The sequence below is a fragment of the Haliaeetus leucocephalus genome, unplaced genomic scaffold (assembly GCF_000737465.1).
Source record: "Haliaeetus leucocephalus isolate CR32 unplaced genomic scaffold, Haliaeetus_leucocephalus-4.0 Scaffold262, whole genome shotgun sequence".
NCBI classification, from domain to species: domain Eukaryota; kingdom Metazoa; phylum Chordata; class Aves; order Accipitriformes; family Accipitridae; genus Haliaeetus; species Haliaeetus leucocephalus.
In genome coordinates, this window is record NW_010972698.1 from 9097069 (window position 1) to 9114994 (window position 17926).

Below are 17926 nucleotides of genomic sequence, written 5' to 3' on the forward strand. Positions count from 1 at the left end.
GCGGCGGGTTCCGGCGGTGGCTGGCCTGCGCTGAGGTGGTACAGCGCCGGGGAGGCCGGGGCCGGGAGGCCGCGCACTGGGCGGCTCGTCCCCACGCCGGGTCGCCGGCGGGGCCTCCCCGGGCTGAGGGTCGGCCCTCCCCGGCGGCGGCGGCCGGGCTCTGAGGGGAAGCCCGCGGGCACGCCTGGGGGCCGCGCGGAGCGGTTGTCGGTTGAGGGTCGTACAGTTCTAATTAATTTTTCTTTCATTTTCGAGTGTGTCTGATTCCAGGTTCTAACGGTCTTGTAAAAAGCGCCGTGAGAGTGTTGTCTTCCGGCTGTGTGGGATTTGGAGGGCGGGTGGACTGGCTGTCTTTGGTTGTAATTACGAAGGTGTCACTTAGTTCCATAGGCTCGACTCCTAGCGTTTGAAAAGATTCCTCTGTATATACTTGTGTCCGTTGATAAGTCAAAGAAGAGTAGTTTATTGTTAACCCTAAAATATTTGTCTGGAGAAGGTTGTCAATAAGGAGTAGAGAATTAATTTATGATAAATGTAACATTTGGATTTTTTTTTTTCCACTTATCTAATGCTCTTTGTACAATGTTATAGAATTGCTTGGCCCGTTTTTAAAGAAGAGCTTAGTGGAGGGTGCTCCCAAGTTCTCCAAATATGTACTGAGTCAAGTTTTTTCCAGCAACGCTGAAAACTAGATGTTGAGCTCGCTTCCATAGTGCTTCTATCTTTAGTATAGATTCTACTTCCACCAGGTTTTGAAATCTGAAACAGAGTGTGATGCTTAGCATCACATAAATACTGTGGAGTGGTTTGGGGCAGCATGTACATCTGAAAGAAATCTTACAATTAGTGACATGAGGAAGAACTAGTGAGCTAACAGTCTTCACCAGCATGTGTAATATGAAGTGCTTAAAGGCAAAGTGCTCAAAGCGTGTGTATTACTAAGTGGTAAAAGTAAATGAATAATACTAATATGACTGTCAAAAGGATCCGTGAATGCCTTCAAGAATCTTAATGAAGAATCACATCATGCGGTCAGTGTTCTTATGAAATACAGTGCAGTCGTTTGTTATGTCAAATCTAAAACCCTTCAAGATTGTACTGTGAGACTAGGAAAAAAAACACACAAAAACCCAACAGGGTTTCTCTGACTTTATTTTCAGATGGTGTTATCGGAAAAAGTGAACCAGCTGATGGAGTGGGCTAGTAAAAGATCGGTTATTCGAATGAATGGAGACAAATTTCGACGCCTTGTGAAGGCACCACCCAGAAATTACTCGGTGATTGTGATGTTCACTGCTCTTCAGCCTCACAGACAGTGTGTTGTGTGCAAGTATGGGCTTAATTTAGTCCTAAATTAGAACTTGAAAGTCATCATATGCTTTGTAGGAAATTAAGAATAGGATAAAACTTTCACGTATGTGGGAGGAATATGCTAGGGCACATTGTAGTAGGATTATCTTTGAAATTAAATGTGTGGAGATATGCGTGTGATATGTATGCGAGAAAACTACATAGTCCTTAATTATTTATCTCCCTCCTAAAATAATCGCTGCATTGCAGAAACAAGATTCATACAGATGGGCTTTTGGAGGAAGATAGGGTGAAAACTCAACTTATGTGGCATGAGCTGCTGAAGAAATATTTGTACAATTACTGCCGGCCATGCAGTCTAAAAGTTGCTGTTGCCAATCAACGTATTAATTATTTACAATTGTAATGTGCTGGATCCTTAACCATATTATGGCTTTCATGTATTAATCTGGAGGTGCCAGAGGTCTGTAAAGATGATTTTTATACCTAGTTAGTTGAAATTAATTGGTTTCCCATCCTCTGACATGGAAAAGAGGGTATACCTATACTTGTTTTGGTGCTCTGGACTAGCAAATCATGAGCTGCTGGGTTCCACTTCAAATTTCAATTTAGAAATTATCACTGCTTGTGTTCATGACCTCAACAAAACTTGTCCTTGCATTTAAAAAAATCAGTGGTGCTGGATGCTTCACTTGATTGTTAGATGAGCATCTGGCCTTAAATTTTTTCTTTAACACTAGAAAATTAATGCAGGGCTGTGTGGGATGCACCCATTAATGGGGTGGGTGGCTACAGCTCCCTCAGCTGTTTTATAACTTGTGTTCTGGACAAACATATGATACAGCATCTCACTTTGTGTGTTTTACAGGCAAGCCGATGAGGAATACCAGATCCTGGCAAACTCCTGGCGATATTCCAGTGCATTTACCAATAAGATTTTTTTTGCTATGGTAGATTTTGATGAAGGCTCAGATGTATTTCAGATGGTAATGTCTTTCTTTTTCTCCTCTAACGTTATTTTTAACTGGGGTTTTGGAGACTGAGGGCAAGAAGGTAAAGATGAATACAAAATTTAGTGTTACAATGATTAAAGAAATAATTGAAAAGTTAAAGGCTGCCACTCAGAAGAAATGAGAAGAGCAGAGGGCAGTAGCATATTGGCAGTAATATTAACAGAACTGAGAAATCAGGAATAGGCACAAGGAGTGAGCTGGCTTCTCTGACTGTTTTTTCTGAGTTTGTCTCCTATAATAACTTACACTGTAATTCTTAATGGAATTCTTTTATGATACACTAAGAGGCAAGATAGAAAGCACCAATGACGTTAGGAACAGCTATTACAGTTTTTAGATTACTAGAGGATGATAGATTAGACTTTCAGTATGGGTTAACTTCTTTTCAAGTACCCAGTCATTTTGCTCTTCTTTTAATGTGTAACCATATTTATTTTAAACATATGAGAACATTCCATGTACGCTTGCAATTGTAGATCACATTAATAGTTCATTATAGTTTTGCAAATCTTAACTTTTTTTTTAAGAGATACTTATCTCTCTTTAAAAGTTACACAATTCAGGGAATGATATTATATTAAATGGAAGTTTTTGGACTGGAGAAGTGGAAAGGGATGTCTTTTATTATTATTGTTAAGTTTTCCCATAGTGTTACATCAAAAATTCATTCATCAAGCTATGGCCTTTATAGATTATTCTATATATTCCTATTTTGCAGATTTCTCTCCCAAAAGTAGTATTTAGAGAAGAAACATTCAAAAAACCTGAAATGCTGTGGGAAAAACAGTGTTAGGAAAAGATAGAACTGCATTTTGTAAACAACTACTTCTATTTACCTATTATAATCTCCTCTGAACTTGTCTGAATCTTTTGAATCAGTAGTTATAGGTCTGAGTACTAACAAAGCAATGTCAATCACTTCAGAAAGCATGCTCAATTGTGTTAAAAAAAAAAAAGTGCCTACTAAGAAGTAACAATTTTTTTTAAGAAATCCAGAACAGCTAGTGACAGAACTAAAAAAATTTCATTTCTCAATATCAAAAGGAGAAAACAGCATCGAACACAAAAGGAAAATTGCAGGAGTATGTTGATTACTTTTATGAAATACAGAAATGCAAGATACTGTGTGCTGTCTTTTTTTTTAAGTTATTGTCAGTGAAATCTGTTTATTGAACAGTTACTTTTTCTGATTGATTTAGTGATGATGTTGCAAGATACAAATGGAATAGAATTGTGTTACTAAATAGAGCTTTCATGGTGCTGTATCTTCTCTGAATTTTCTAAACACAGCTAAACATGAATTCTGCTCCAACCTTCATTAACTTTCCTGCTAAAGGGAAGCCTAAACGGGGTGACACATATGAACTTCAGGTGCGTGGCTTTGCAGCTGAACAGCTTGCTCGTTGGGTGGCTGACAGAACTGATGTCAATGTAAGTATGTACAGACTTTCCCCATCACTACCTCTGCAGCACTCCCTTACTATGTAATTCCAGCTATGAAATATGTCGGTTGTGTTCTGTGGCTAACGATCTACTCTCGGATACTCTAAGTAGTTGTTGTCTACAAAATATAGCTTGGGCACATAACTACATCTTTAAGTTTCCTTATATTCTGTGTTCTAATATTTTGTGTAATTTTGCATTTGATAAGATGGTAAAACTCATCTCCTTCCTTCTGCCTTTTCTGTTCCTATGGAAGAAGAACAGTCTTTAAATTATTAGGTAGGGTAAATGTGTATAAAACTGAAGTTACAGTAATGGGGGAAGACGCATTATTTACTTCCCAAGTCAGATTTATTATACAGAAAATTTTTCTCTGTGTGTTGATATTTTTTTTTCCAGTCTAATATATTGTGGTTTTTGTTAGCAGGAGTGCGGATATAATGTATAATCCCAATAATGTATAATCCCGATGAGGGAAAACAATTTAAGTACCTTCTGTTTAGATTCGTGTGATAAGGCCACCAAACTATGCTGGACCGCTGATGTTAGGACTGCTGCTGGCTGTCATCGGAGGCCTCGTATATTTGCGTGGAAGCAATCTGGATTTTCTGTATAACAAAACTGGCTGGGCATTTGCTGCTTTGGTGAGTAATTGTAAGTCTTGTCTGCCTGTTGTCATGAGTTTTGTAGTAATTCAAGTCTTTAAAAGCTTTTGTATTTAAAGATGCTTAAACCTGGTAGAGGAAAATGAGGTGCACTTAATTTTATTTTTTGGTATTTTGATAATATTATTTGATCTTGGTCTTTTCAGCTCAGTTAATGCTTGATAAGATAATAAAAAGTAGGACAATACCTAGCCTAAGATTGTATTCCAAACCAGTATGTTTTGGTATGGAAATGAAAAAAAATTGCATAAAAAATAAAAATCCCTTATTAAATAGTGTTTTTTTTCTTCCCTTTTCAGTGTTTTGTGTTAGCAATGACATCAGGCCAGATGTGGAACCACATTAGAGGTCCACCCTATGCTCATAAGAATCCCCATACAGGACAAGTTGTAAGTCTTTTCTTCGTTTTCTTTTCTGCATTTCTATTGTATTTTTACAGAATAAGGCTGATACTAAAAGAGGCAAGTCAGAGTGCAAATTCTGTTTTTGGCTTCTTTCTTTGTTAGTCAGTGATGCTAACCTCTCCTGCAGTGAGCAATGCAAAATAGCTGTTGATTAGTTCAGAGAGGATATGTCTTCTCTTAAAGTACGCCTGTAAAAGAGGGGGTTTGTTTTGTGTGAAACAGAAGGAGCGTTAGAGCTCCAGTCATGACTTAGATTTTCTTCCAATTAGCTTTATGGTTTTCTTGGCTCAAATAGAAGAGGAAACTCTGTTTGCAAACTTTTACTTTACTACTGAGAAAACACAAAATACTAATCGTAATCCAAAGCAAAGTGCTCTGTTGTGTAATTGCTGTGTGATAACTTCAACCGTTACCTAGAATTCCATTTTGATAGGAAGGTTGTTCCTACAGTGTCTTGTTCAATGATTCATTAATTCTGGAAGAATGGTGGCATTAGTTCTGTGATGTTCAGAGAGTAAGGACAAACGTTACTCGGGGTTTTTTTTTAGGTGTATTGCTTTCTGTGCTCAGTAATAATCTTTTAAGAGACAGAATAAAAAATACAATTCTTAATCAGATAAGGAATATTAAGATTAATTTACTATCCAGCAGCATGTTCAGTTTCTTGTTAGAAACTGCTCAAAGTGCTTTCCGTGCAGTAAAGCATCAGACAGCAGTCATATGGATGGTACTCTGCTGGAAAAGGCACATACTGGTTCCAAAGTGTTGCCTTGGAGTTTTTGTTGTGTTAATACCTAGAGAGTTCAAGGTCATCTTGTGTGTGGAAACTTTTGATTATTCTAGTAATCACAGAAAGCTAAGAAGGTAATAAAAAAATGCTCTAGGGTTAAGAGGACAGCATACAGAGTAAGCAAGACTATTTGCTAACATATTATTTGGATGGGGGGGCGGTCCCCCCCTTGCTTCAGAACCTAAGGTAAGCATTTCTTTCATCCCTCCTGTTGTTTTCCATCTTCAAAATCTAAAAATAAAAAAAGATACATTTTGGAGGAAGCATAATGACAGTGCTTTTTTGCTTACGTTCTGGGGGTAGATTGTTTTAAATTACCTGATCTCTTCCATTTCTCTGACCTCCTATGGGTCTTTTAACCATTCCTATTTGTTTTCATGTTTACTTTTCAGTAGTTATTTACCTGTGACATTCACTTTCCTCTGTCTCGTACATATATTGTATCTCTAGCGATGAAGAGACATGATGGTTCTAAACTGCTAACAGTAAAATAAAGGTGTTATGTTGAGTCTTTACATGCTAAACAGTCCTATTGCTGATTCTGGCAATTTCATGTCTAACCTGTTTTTTTTTAGCTTATATAACCATCTAATGACTTCCATATAAAAACATCTTCCTTTGAGATTCTTGAGGTAAATTAATGTCTAGTGACCTTAGACTTATGAAACCTCATTCTTGGGAAAAATCAGTTTTAACATCACTTGAAATATACTGCTCTGTACATAATATAGAATGAGATACACTGTAAAAGCAGTCAGAATGTATTGAGAGCATTGCATTTCTTCAGGTGCTTATAGATCACATACTGGCTTTTCTCATGTATTTTACTCAGAAGGGAATTTATTTGGTGAAATGTCCTTTCATGCCTGGTTAGGTGGGTCAGGCCCTCTGTATTCTTCTATAAAAAGTGGATCTGCTTATCAAACTTTTTTTTCTCCTGCTTAGATATAACATCACAACCATAGTGCTGTAGAGCTTCCCATAAGGGATTAAAAAATGGTATTCTTTCACAAATTTCAAATTTTCTGTTAACCCAGTTGGTTAGTAAACTATTAATGTAAATAAAACTAAGCCAACTTACCGAGTGGAAGTTCTCGTATTTTACATGTTTTCTTGAAAACGCTTCCTTTTGTTTTTTCTGTTTACATCATTCCTAAGCCTTTTTGAGACTGAAGAAGAAAGCTTCAATGGTATTGGTAGTGATGTTCCTTTTCCTGGTATGCCATGAAAAATATTTCAAATGCTTGGTTCTGGAGCCAAGTGAGTAGGGTTCACATGCAGATTGAAGAGACTGTCCCTAAGAGGAGGAGCAATGTATGTAACCTAAGAATCTAAGTCAGGGAATGGATCAGACTTGGATCACAGTGAGTGCAGGAGGGCATAATTACAGTCTTCTGCCCTGCTGAACAGGGGATCTGGACCGTGAAAGTTGTAGTTGCACTTGAACTTAGTATAATCTGAATGGTACTTTGGGGCTGATTGTGCATGTTAATATAAGAAGGATTTTTGATGCTGACGCAGCTTCCCCCCAAAATCAATGGTCAACAAATGAAATTGTTTGTGCTCCAGCTTCTGAAAGAGACAGTGCAAAACCCAGTTCCAAGCTCTATAGCTGTTTTTTGTGTCAAAGTTGACTTCAGTCTTTTCTAAAATCAGTTACTCTTTGTCTCTTACAGAACTATATCCATGGAAGCAGCCAAGCCCAATTTGTGGCAGAAACACACATTGTTCTTCTGTTTAGTATCCTTCATACTGAGAAGCATGGGGTTGGTGATGATTTTTCTGCTGGCTTATGCTGCTGCCTTTTCTATGAGAGTACCTTGTCAAGGCTCATAACTGTCACCTAATACTGATGCAGAAGCTTGTAGAGCCTTTCTGTGTTGACAACTATGCTTTTCCTATGCCAGTGATCTTTAAGTTGAATAGAAAAATGTTTATTGCTTTCTCACCACCTTCTTCCTTGCTTAATGACTGAACTGAATACAGTGTTGGAAGATGTGGATCTCTGTGGAATCATCAGATTCTTCATGATAGCCCCTGTTCCTCTGTGCATGTCTCTTATCTTTTCAATCTCACTTAGTTCTTGCTTTGGTGTTGAATTCCTTCCTCTGTTACAGATCTTTCTTATTTCTTTGCTTACCTTCTTTACTTTTAATGTTACCACTTGTTCATGCTAAGGATTCAGGATTTTTCCATGCCAGTATTATGCCGTCAAGAAAGGCAAGCGGAAACTTGCAGGTTGAGAGCTTTTGCCTTTCTTATTTGTATAAAAATGTTTCTTTGGAGTCGTAAGAATACTCTAAAATTCAATGTTCTTTTCTTTTCCCACATGGATGTTTTTGATGCATCATCTGTAACTTTAGTAATTTCTGACTCAAGCTTTTCTTCCTTGTCTTGTCACCTGCATCAGCCTGTGCATTCTTTTATCTTTTATACAGGATTTTTTATTTTATTTAATTTTATCTTTTTTTTCTTGCAGCTTCACAGTCCCAAGCTGTTTACATTTTATAGCACACAAGTATACAGAATAGCAGACTTACTACAGGCACATAACTTCAAAATTTCATTCAAAGTACCTGTCCTCTTCACTGCTTGATCATGATGAACAAGTCTCTTCTGTTGCAACAGCAGTGTTCTTTAACAGGGTGCCTTCTGCTCATTTTTCCCTTTTCTCTTTTTGTTTTATCTATTCAAAATCCCAATTTCAGCAAGTGATGCATTGGGTTTTTTGTAACAAAATAATATAAAGTAAGCAATTGATGTTTAAATATGCTGGTGTTAAAAGAACTTTACTCTCTTGCTGTGTATTCATTATCAAAGATTTTTTTTTTTAAACTTAAAACATCCATTTGGAGGGGAACTTCTGGTCTTTTTCTAATTATTACTGTACTTCTGATGCACTCAGTCAAGTTCAACCTAGAAACTTTTTGTTGATGTTTATTTGTGTTGTTGCTGTCCATCACATTACGGACCCAATCTACCAGGCACCAGAGACATTAAAATCATAGAAGTTAGCAAGGTTTCTGTATGTTGAAGTCACTTTTCTCTTGTGCTGAAGGTAGACCACATGTGAAATGGAAAGATTTCCTAACGGTCCAGTTGCAGTCAATGATAAATATTTCTCATTTCAGGAGGATGATTGGGACTGAACATCTATAGTGAAATGGAATGAAATATTTGGAAATTCTGTCTTTTGTTCCACTGGATCCATTATTTTGCTTTGCTAGGATTCATTTTTTTGCAAATGTCAGGCCTTTTAAATTGTCTGTGCTTCCTTAATTTTACAAGCTTTAAGTCTTTTTTTCATTGAAGAATTAGAAAAGACTGAAATATTGCTACTTGAAAGATACCCTGTTAGATTAAATATTGCATGCATTTTATTCATTCTATTACCTGAGTAAAATGCAAGTTGAATTCCTTTGGGGATTTTCCAGTGGAGTAGAACAGTAGTAGGTGTGGACTGAGCTCTCTGGGAAGGCATGCTGTTTCTTTACAAGCTGATATAATACATGCATGTTTTTAATTTTGTGTCAACACCTACTATACCTTCCAGTTTATGTTTTAAAGTTTGTATTTATTTTCTCTTAAAAGTTGATGTTATGAATGCCTTTCAGTTGCCTTTTTCCCCCATAGTTGCTGGTTGGGCTGGGAAGTCTAGTTTTTCCAGTGAGTTTTAATGCCCCAGGTATGGTGTGGGAACTGCATTTATGAGCTTATGAATGAGTGTATTATATTGAGTCTATTGTATTTTGTTGATTTAGCCTTAAACAACATTCACAGATGGTGGTGTTACTTTAGGAATGGTACTCCTCCATGAAGCTGCTACTTCTGACATGGATGTGGGGAAAAGAAAAAGTGAGTACTAATACTTTTTTTTCCCAAGAGAGGGCATATTCAGTAAAGACTTTTGATACACTATTTAATAGATATGCTTTTGCACTGTGGGGTTTTGTACACTTGCCACCTCTAAGCAGAAGTGAATTGTTTGTTTTTTCGGCAGCATTTGGAGTTGCTTAGCAAACTGCAAGATAAATTCAAAGCCCTTTTGTGAGATGCAGAGATAAAAAGATGCTTTGCAGCATTTTGCTAGTAAGGGAGATAAGAAGGCACTTACTTTCTCTTGAAGAAATGGTATAAAATTGATTTACAGTAGGAATTTGAAAGAAAATGGGTAAATTTAGTTCTCAGTGACTCTAATAGAGGTCTCATCTGACCAAATCTGTAAATATTACAGAATGTTTTTGAAAACCCCAGTCACTGTGGTGTGTTCAGTGACAAGCTGTCACATGACCAGAATCTTATTCTGCATCTCTTGCAGTTATGTGTATTGCTGGTATTGGCTTGGTGGTGTTGTTCTTCAGCTGGTTGCTGTCTGTCTTCAGGTCTAAATACCACGGCTACCCATACAGGTACGTCTTTTTTGCTCCTTCAGTCATTGTTTTCCTGTGCATTGCAATACAGCTACACCAGTATAGACTTTTTTGAAGGAAGTGGGTAAACACAAATGAGGACTTTAAAAGACTAAGAGTGATACTAGAAGATTTTTTTATTATTATTTTTTTTCTTTTACTTGGACTGCATGCTTATGAATGAATCTGTTCCTGCTGACTGGCATTTCCTTGTCTGGTAATATTATAAACCAGAACAGAGAAATAGGCAAAGAGCATATTTTCTGAAATCTAATTGCTTCTTAAAGAGTGGCAATATTGGTCAATATAATAACCAGAAATAACGGTATTTGGTGGATATCACAATTTTTCAGTTTGGCCAAAGGAAAGATTGTGGTACTCTCCTTTTCATGCCATTAGATATTATAAAATATTTCTATTTTCATAGTGATATCTCAGCCAGTTTATACTGAAAATAAGTGTGTCCTATTTTTCTACTTTTTCCTACATATTCATACATCTTGATTATTAATCTTTATTTATGAAAACAAGGAGGATGGCTGATGCTTTAAACCTGCATACATTTTGGGATTGCTTCTGTAAAGAGTCTAACACTATTGATTGACTGCTTAATACATATATATGATCAGTATAGGTATCTTATGTGTTTTTACTAGGTTTTAGGAATTTTGAAGGAATAAATACATGTCAAGGGACCAGCTCCTGACCATTTCAGTTTCTGCAAAGAGTTTAATTTGTCTGGAAGGCTAATCCCATAGGCAAATATTATCCCCTTTCTATGAAAAGTCAGTTCTTATTTTAAAATATCTAAATAATACTTGTTATTTCATAAAGACTTCTCAAGACTGGAAGAGAGCTGAACTTATTCCCTCTTTAATAACTGGTCAGCTTTGATTCTGGTCTATGCAATGGTCTTGCGTACTTCTGCTAACTTTGTTGTAGGTAAAATGTGGTTGTCTTGGCTTTTGAGTTACTAGAAGACTCGCTTTTACTCCACAGCTGCTTACATCGTAGTTGCATCAGGCCCAGTTTCTCATTCTGATTTTCTCAGCATATATGAAAGCTAAGTGGAATGTTGCATACCTTTTGTCTCTTATAAAATTAATAAGAATGTTTGTTATTTTGTTCCTGCAGTTTCCTAATGAGTTAAAGGATTCCAGAATCTCTAACATCAGAAAGGTGGCGACTTTGAAATTGCGTGTAATGGAATGGAAGAGCTAAATATGTATGGTTCGTGCTACCTCTCTTTACACTGAATGAGATAGTTAAACACTGAACCAAAGACAACATGTAGTGCCTTAAATATAACAAGCAATTTGCTCTGAAGGACACAGAGTATTAAGATGCAATCTCTTTTTCATAAGCTTTATGTCTTCTTAAACAACTCTACTTCTAGTAAAATTCAGAAATTAACGCTTAGAGCTACATTTTCATAGACTAACTAGAAACAGTACTTTAAATTCAGTTGGATAATCTGTTTTCCATGTGTTTCTTTTTCCCTCAAATATTTATCACTTTATTTCCTGTTTGTGCATAGCAGGTGACAATAGCTTCTCTGTCATGCCTTTTCATGGTTGAGAAAACATCTTCTGGAAATCTTTTCTTTCAGTCTGTATGCAACCCTTGGAGCATACTCCAAATTCCAGTGTGGAATGTGCACATCCTGGAGTTGTATCTCATTTTTGAGAGGAGTCCTTAACTGCTGTATGATGCAAGAGGTTGTTTCACAGATGAAGGGAGAATTTTCAAAAGGTAGAACTGAGTTATTAATTCAGTTATTAATTAAAAACTTTCTTTGCCAAATGCTGAAACTGCAGCATTTAAGTTGTAAATGTTGGCTCAGAGCCAGAAAAAATATTCCTATACTGACCAACACTCACACTCTCAAAAATACAAACCAAAACTACAAAGGTAACTAGCTACCTGTAGCATGAATTAAAAGTTGCTAACTGGCTTTCCAGTTACTGCTCAGAACCCTGACAAACCAACAGGTATCAGATTTTTGGTCACTGTGTAAGTTCTTGCATTCTCCATTTATTTTTCTCTAAGTTTTTATCCTTGGGGAGAATATGGGAGTGGGCAGAGATATCTAATCTCAGGATAAATATTGTTACCCCAGGAAAGGTTTGTTAGCCTTACAGTTGAATGCATGTGCTTTTTGCTCTTTCCTTCTCTAATCTCACAAAGATTCTTTGCCTTAAGGATTCTTGAGTGGAAGATGTTGTGCCTCAGCCCAAACTGCTGTGTAGTTCAGCACCTGTACTACAGGAAATCTTTGCAGCCTGATTCAGTAACACTTCCTTTTGTAGGCCATGGTGGCCTTGGAGGTTACTAGTCAGAAGAAAATATGATGAGACTTTTGTCTCCTGCTTCTGCCTCTCCCCTGTCTCAAGGGGTTACAGAATTTGGATGCTTTAGATTGAATCTTGGAAAGGACTATATCATTCAGAGTAGAATGTTAATTCTTATGCAATTTTGCTAAATTAACACACATCTCAAGTGCCTTAACTTCACTAATTTAGTTGTTTGATGTTTCAACTTTTTGAGATGCATTTTTCTATGCCATACAGAACGACAAGCCTTAGTGGAATGGATAAATTGTGTGCCTGACTGGATTTTGGACAAGTTTCAATAAAATTTTTTAGTGTAATCCATGCTCCTGTGTCTTTTGAACTTTAACATAAACCAAACAAAACTCTTTTCTTCCACTATTGCTTCAATGTGTTAATAGAAGTGTCTGTATATAGTAAATAACCTGAGTATGGCTGAGTAGACTGGATTAGTAGCATATATGTATTTATGTGGGAAATTACAGCCCAAAATGTCAATACTAGAGATGTTCTCATGTAGCCAACTAATAGCATAAAGATTGCATGGTTTTCAGTTGTCTTTGACAGCTGTCCTGAGGTGAAAATCTTGGCTTCCTGGAGTCCTAGACAGATCAACTAATAGGATTTCTGGAGGTAGAATCTAGTTAGCCGTATAGATTTGCCTGGAACAACTCTGGACTGCTGTATCTATTGCTTATTTCCCTGCCCTGTTGGTACAATGCTTCCAATAAACTTCTAGGTTGGCTGTACTTTAGTCATTAGCAGTGCAGGTCAAAGTGGCTTACAATCTCATTCTCAAGTAGTAATGTTTTTTTCTTAAACTTTCAGACTCGTTTCTAATTTTTCTGATGGGGTGCATATTTTATTCTATCCCTCTAAAAAGCATCTAATCATATATTGACTAACTTTAAACAGTTGCACATCTCACTGGTGGATGGTGGAGACATGTTGGCCTTCCACTTTGGGTGGTATAGATGTTGAGGTTTGGATTATCTTGGTTTTCCGTGCTGACATATGAAATGAAAATAATGCTTACTTTTCCTGACAGTTTTTCTGCTCTCTAGGCTGAAACTGAAGTGCGTGGAGGAGGCAACAAGTGCGATAGTGGAGCAAAAGAAGATTGAGTGCTTGCAAGGACCTGTAGCAGATTTAGAGAGGATGCAGTTCTAGAAAGATTTGATTTGTGCAGCAGTTGAGCAGTAATGGCCAGCTATAATTGGTACCCAAAGTGATTCTCTGGGACCGTTGGGATGTGCATCTCACTAACTAGTTAGTCTAATACAGTTCTGGACCAGCAGAACAAAAGTGGAAGAGGCAATGCATTTGAGAGCTGGTATGCTAAAAGCGGGAGTTTGATGAGGCTTGTCTCCTTTAGAAAGTGAGTCATTAAGCAGCTCAGAAGTACCATAAAAACTCACCTTTAGAGAACACTTATTGTAATAAAAGGAGGAAATGGTATGTTCTGTAGCTCAAAATGGACTGTGTGGTTTTGTTAATGTGGCTGGCCTCGAAGATTGCTGCTTTTTCTGCTTTTGAGAAGAGGCTGTGGTGTATTTAAAATGTATTTTGGAATAATAGCTAGAAATAATTTAGGGAGCTCTCTGGTGAGCTAAGCCCAAGGCAAGATAGTAAATCTAATTGGATTAATCTAGGTAATGGTTTGTGTTATCCACAATTTACTGGAAGCTCCCGTCTTCAAACCATTCTACTGTTCAGCACAGAACGTGCTTCTTAATGGTGATGCCTAGTAGTCATTCCTGCAGTTAAGCCTTTAACAGAGATGCTTCATAAGCACATGCTCTTCAAGCTCAGAACTGCTTAGTCCTCCAACAAGATGGAAAATGTGGTAAGCTCTGCATCTGCTGTATATGGCTTGGTGCTCGTGCAAATAACCTTCATTAATTCCATGGCTGGTGATGTCTGTGTGGCTGAGTGTACATACACAATCACATCATTAAGATACACATTCAGACATGACGGTAAGCACAAATTAAACCTTTTGGCAGGCATTGGGATAGACATCAGTGTCTGGGGAATATGAGGAGATGATGGCTGCCTAGAGGCTTTAGGAGAAAAATGTAGATGCTTTTATGGTCACAACTGTTGAATATGTAACTAAATGTACAGCAAGGCTTATTCTGAGCCTTGTTAAAAAAAAGTGTAAGAGTAAGGATAACAGTGATGGTTTTATTCCTAGTCTATATTCCTGGTAAATCAAAGTAGAAGTTTTAGAAGTACTGAATAAAGTCAATTGCTTAACTTTCTAAACATTTGGAACATCCAAAGAAAATCAGAAGCCTGAATCGCTTAATGCTTGTTTGGATATGCTGCCCATGATATCAGATTATGCTAGATCATGGCATCTTGTAGCCAGACTCTGTCAGAAGAAAAGAATAGTCTGTAGTGTTCCTTTATGGTTTATTAGCAATAGTTTCTGATAGTATGTTTTAAAAACTGTCCATTGTATAACAGAAAATCACTTATGCTGAAATCAGATTTTTTTAAGAAGTTAAAATTTCAAAGTGCTTTCATCTGCTATGAGAAAATCCTCACAAAGGATTTAGAAAAGTGCTGGCACTTTGCTTCTGTATTGGACCTTGATGTTTACTGCTTTCTCATGCTGAAAAGGTTTAATTATCAAATACAAACCACTACTCAACTGATTCCACACCATCACTTTGAACTTGCAGGGGAACAGAATAACAGCAAAACAAAGAACAAACCCAGGCTCTTGAGTAAGCAGTCATCTGTTCTCAGTTTTTTATCATGCTTTTTGTCTGACAAATAGAGAATGAGTTTCATTGGATGTAATCGATTCCACTTAAAAGCTCAGATCTTGACCATTCCTATAAAAGGAATTTAAGCATAGTGTTTTATTGTTCTGGATTAATTGTGCTACTTTTATCCCAGATAATAATCTGAAAAAGATGTATATGTAGTTTGTATTTCTAGGTCAGGAGCACATAAAGTTATTAAAATATTCTCTTGTCAATTGATAACTATACATGTCTTTCAGCCATTTTTCTTAAAAGTAGGCTAATATCTACTTAAGAAAACTAATTACTATCATTATGAGAAAAAAAAAAAAAATCAATGTGATGAGACTCTACAGTGGCCCTTCGTTTGTTCTGCAAACTAAGGTCTGAATCCCCGTTCTTCCAGGTATATTGGAGCAGCCGGCAGCGTCTGTTAGTAGAGCACTGGGGGAAGGGGTCCTGTGTGCTGGGGAAACTTAACTGTAGGTATGTTAGATGTGCAAAATGTTTCTCTACAGATGCATGCAATATGTGTCCATAAACAGATTTCAGTGTGCTTCTACAATCTGTTTTCTGACAACCTCATGATACTGTCAGATTTTTGTCTTCTGGAGTAATTGTTGGGAGATGGAAACATTTCTGTTCTTACTTTATCTTGACCTTTTCTCACAAAAGGATTTTTTTCATGTGCAACTTTATATATAAAGTTACAAATTGGAGGCAATTAAATTTGATTTTTTTTAAACTGCTTTCAAATACCTTTTTCCATCTGCCAAGGAAATAGTAAAAGAGAGAAAGATCACAGAGGAAGAGTAATAAATATATCTATGTAGTTATTCTAAATCAGTAGGATATTAGTCCATAAAGCAGACTAAATCCCTTGAAGAGGAAAATAAGTGTTTTGTGTTCTTACCTTAATCACACAATTGGAATACTAATGCAGAGCCAAGAATAGGTAATGCTTCTGGTTTAATTTATCTGTCTGGTGGCAAAAAAATAGAATGGCTTTTTGTAGTTTTTTAATGGAATTTGTAGCAGTCAGTTAACACAGATTTATTTTTTCTCTTTTTAAAATTTAGCTAGAAGGCAGGTGATGCCTTGGTCTTTTAAAACTGTAGTGTTGACCATGAGATAGCATTTGTTAACAAAGCTGTTACTAAATCTGCTGTTCGGTATTACTAAAATTCATCAACTACAGGATGCAGTTCTTGGGTAAAATGTTAAATTCTAAAGCAAATTCTGTTTAGACCAGTTTGCAGAATTTCCCTGTGATCTGTAAGCTTGTATATACTCAAGTGCGAAAACTGTATTTATTCTATTATCATTGCCTTTTAGAATGAAATAGATATTAAGGAGTAGTTATACTTAAGATGACAAGGCTTTCACGATTTTTTTTCTTGTATTTTGCACATTGCTTTATGAAACCAGGTGAGTTGGTATTTTTTTTTCTAGCTGCTGCAGAACAGTGTATTAATTTTCAAAACTGGTTATCTTTATAGTAAGTGAATAATACTTGTGTCACTGGTTTCAGATTCTGCGCGGTAGTGGACTTGGTTTTGGTGGTCCGTTCTGTTCTGGTCATGTGGGAAGATGGAAGTTTACATGAAAACCCCAGCCAGTAGAGTTCAGTAGCCTTCTCACAAAGGCATGCAACTTCTTTCCCTCTGAACAGGGATGTATTCCAATCCTCTTTTGATACAGTTTTTAACATCTGACAGGCATGTAGAAGCTGCTAGTACAAGCGGGGAAAATTATCTTGGCATACTTCTGCAAAGCTGCCAAGGATGTGTTTCCTTATCTAAAGAATTTTCTGTTTAAAAAAAAGAAAAGCTCTAGCAAAGCTGGGCTTAAGTGAAGCTCTAGCTAGCAGTGTAACTTGGGTGCTGTTCAACAAGTTCAACCTTGATAATTTTCAATATAGCTGACATAATTCAGATCTTGCCGTCTTTCTCTACCGGTCTCGGGGGAACCGTCTCCTCCCAAGTTTGCTTCTGTGCTCGTGTCCTGGTCTGCTGAGTTTGACGGCTGATCCCCAAAGAGGATTAGCGTCGTTCAGGTGCTGTTATTAGAGTTTGGCCGGCGTCGCGGTGTTACTCTTCGCACGGCTGCGGTATTCGAAGACCGTGATTAACTTTGATGTTGTTGAATCCAGGTTGCGGAACCGCCCGAGGCCGCGGTCCCCCGACGACGAAGTGGGCAGCTGGGGACGAGGTGAGGCCCGCCGCTCGCTCCCGCCGCTCGCTCCCGCCGTCTCCTGCCGCCCGTCAGGGCCCCGCAGCGCTCTGCCTGACCCCACGGGATGCGTGCGCGCTTGGCTCCCGCCACGGAGGCCGAGGCCGCGGGGGGCACCCACCGGCGGGAGGCCCTGCTGGGCGAAGTCAGTACGCTTTGTTTTGAAATGATGTCACGGGCCTCGGTGCGTGACGCCAGGCCCGTGCCGGTGAGGTAACCCTGCCTCCAGCCAATCGGGGCGGGGAAGGCTGGGACGGTGACGTGAACGCCCCTAGCAACAGGCCCCGTCGGAGCCGCCCAATTAGAAAATAGCTGGGGGCGGCGAGGAGCCAATGGGAGTCGGCGACGGAGGAAGGCGGCAGGAAGGCAGGTCTCCCTCAGCCTCCCTCCGCTAAGATGGCGGCGGAGCTTGCGATGGTGGCAATAGCGGCTTTGTCTCCTTTCAGCGCCTGAGCCCGGTTCCGGCCCGGCCGGCCGCACCGAGCAGCGGCGGCGGAGACATGACCGCAGAGCCCGTGAGGTACGGCCCGGAGCCCGCCCCTGCCGGGCGGCGGGGGGACCGGCGGCGGCGGC

General features: G+C 38.3%; 2 protein-coding genes across 4 annotated transcripts in view; both read left to right on the top strand.

The window, feature by feature from the left end:
* Nucleotides 1-12689, top strand: part of MAGT1 (magnesium transporter 1) — a 14010-nt gene extending 1321 nt beyond the window's left edge. For both annotated transcript variants that reach the window (XM_010569049.1, XM_010569048.1), the window contains exons 2-10: nt 1161-1330; nt 2180-2297; nt 3615-3755; nt 4271-4411; nt 4732-4821; nt 7303-7366; nt 9407-9481; nt 9945-10035; nt 11170-12689. In XM_010569049.1, the coding sequence (XP_010567351.1) occupies nt 1161-1330; nt 2180-2297; nt 3615-3755; nt 4271-4411; nt 4732-4821; nt 7303-7366; nt 9407-9481; nt 9945-10035; nt 11170-11185 (906 nt within the window). In that variant the 3' untranslated portion in view covers nt 11186-12689. The remainder of the gene's footprint in view (nt 1-1160; nt 1331-2179; nt 2298-3614; nt 3756-4270; nt 4412-4731; nt 4822-7302; nt 7367-9406; nt 9482-9944; nt 10036-11169) is intronic.
* Nucleotides 12690-17680: 4991 nt separating this feature from the next.
* The window catches only part of ATRX (alpha thalassemia/mental retardation syndrome X-linked), an 89260-nt gene continuing 89014 nt past the window's right edge, over nt 17681-17926 (top strand). For both annotated transcript variants that reach the window (XM_010569041.1, XM_010569042.1), the window contains exon 1: nt 17681-17873. In XM_010569041.1, the coding sequence (XP_010567343.1) occupies nt 17854-17873 (20 nt within the window). In that variant the 5' untranslated portion in view covers nt 17681-17853. The remainder of the gene's footprint in view (nt 17874-17926) is intronic.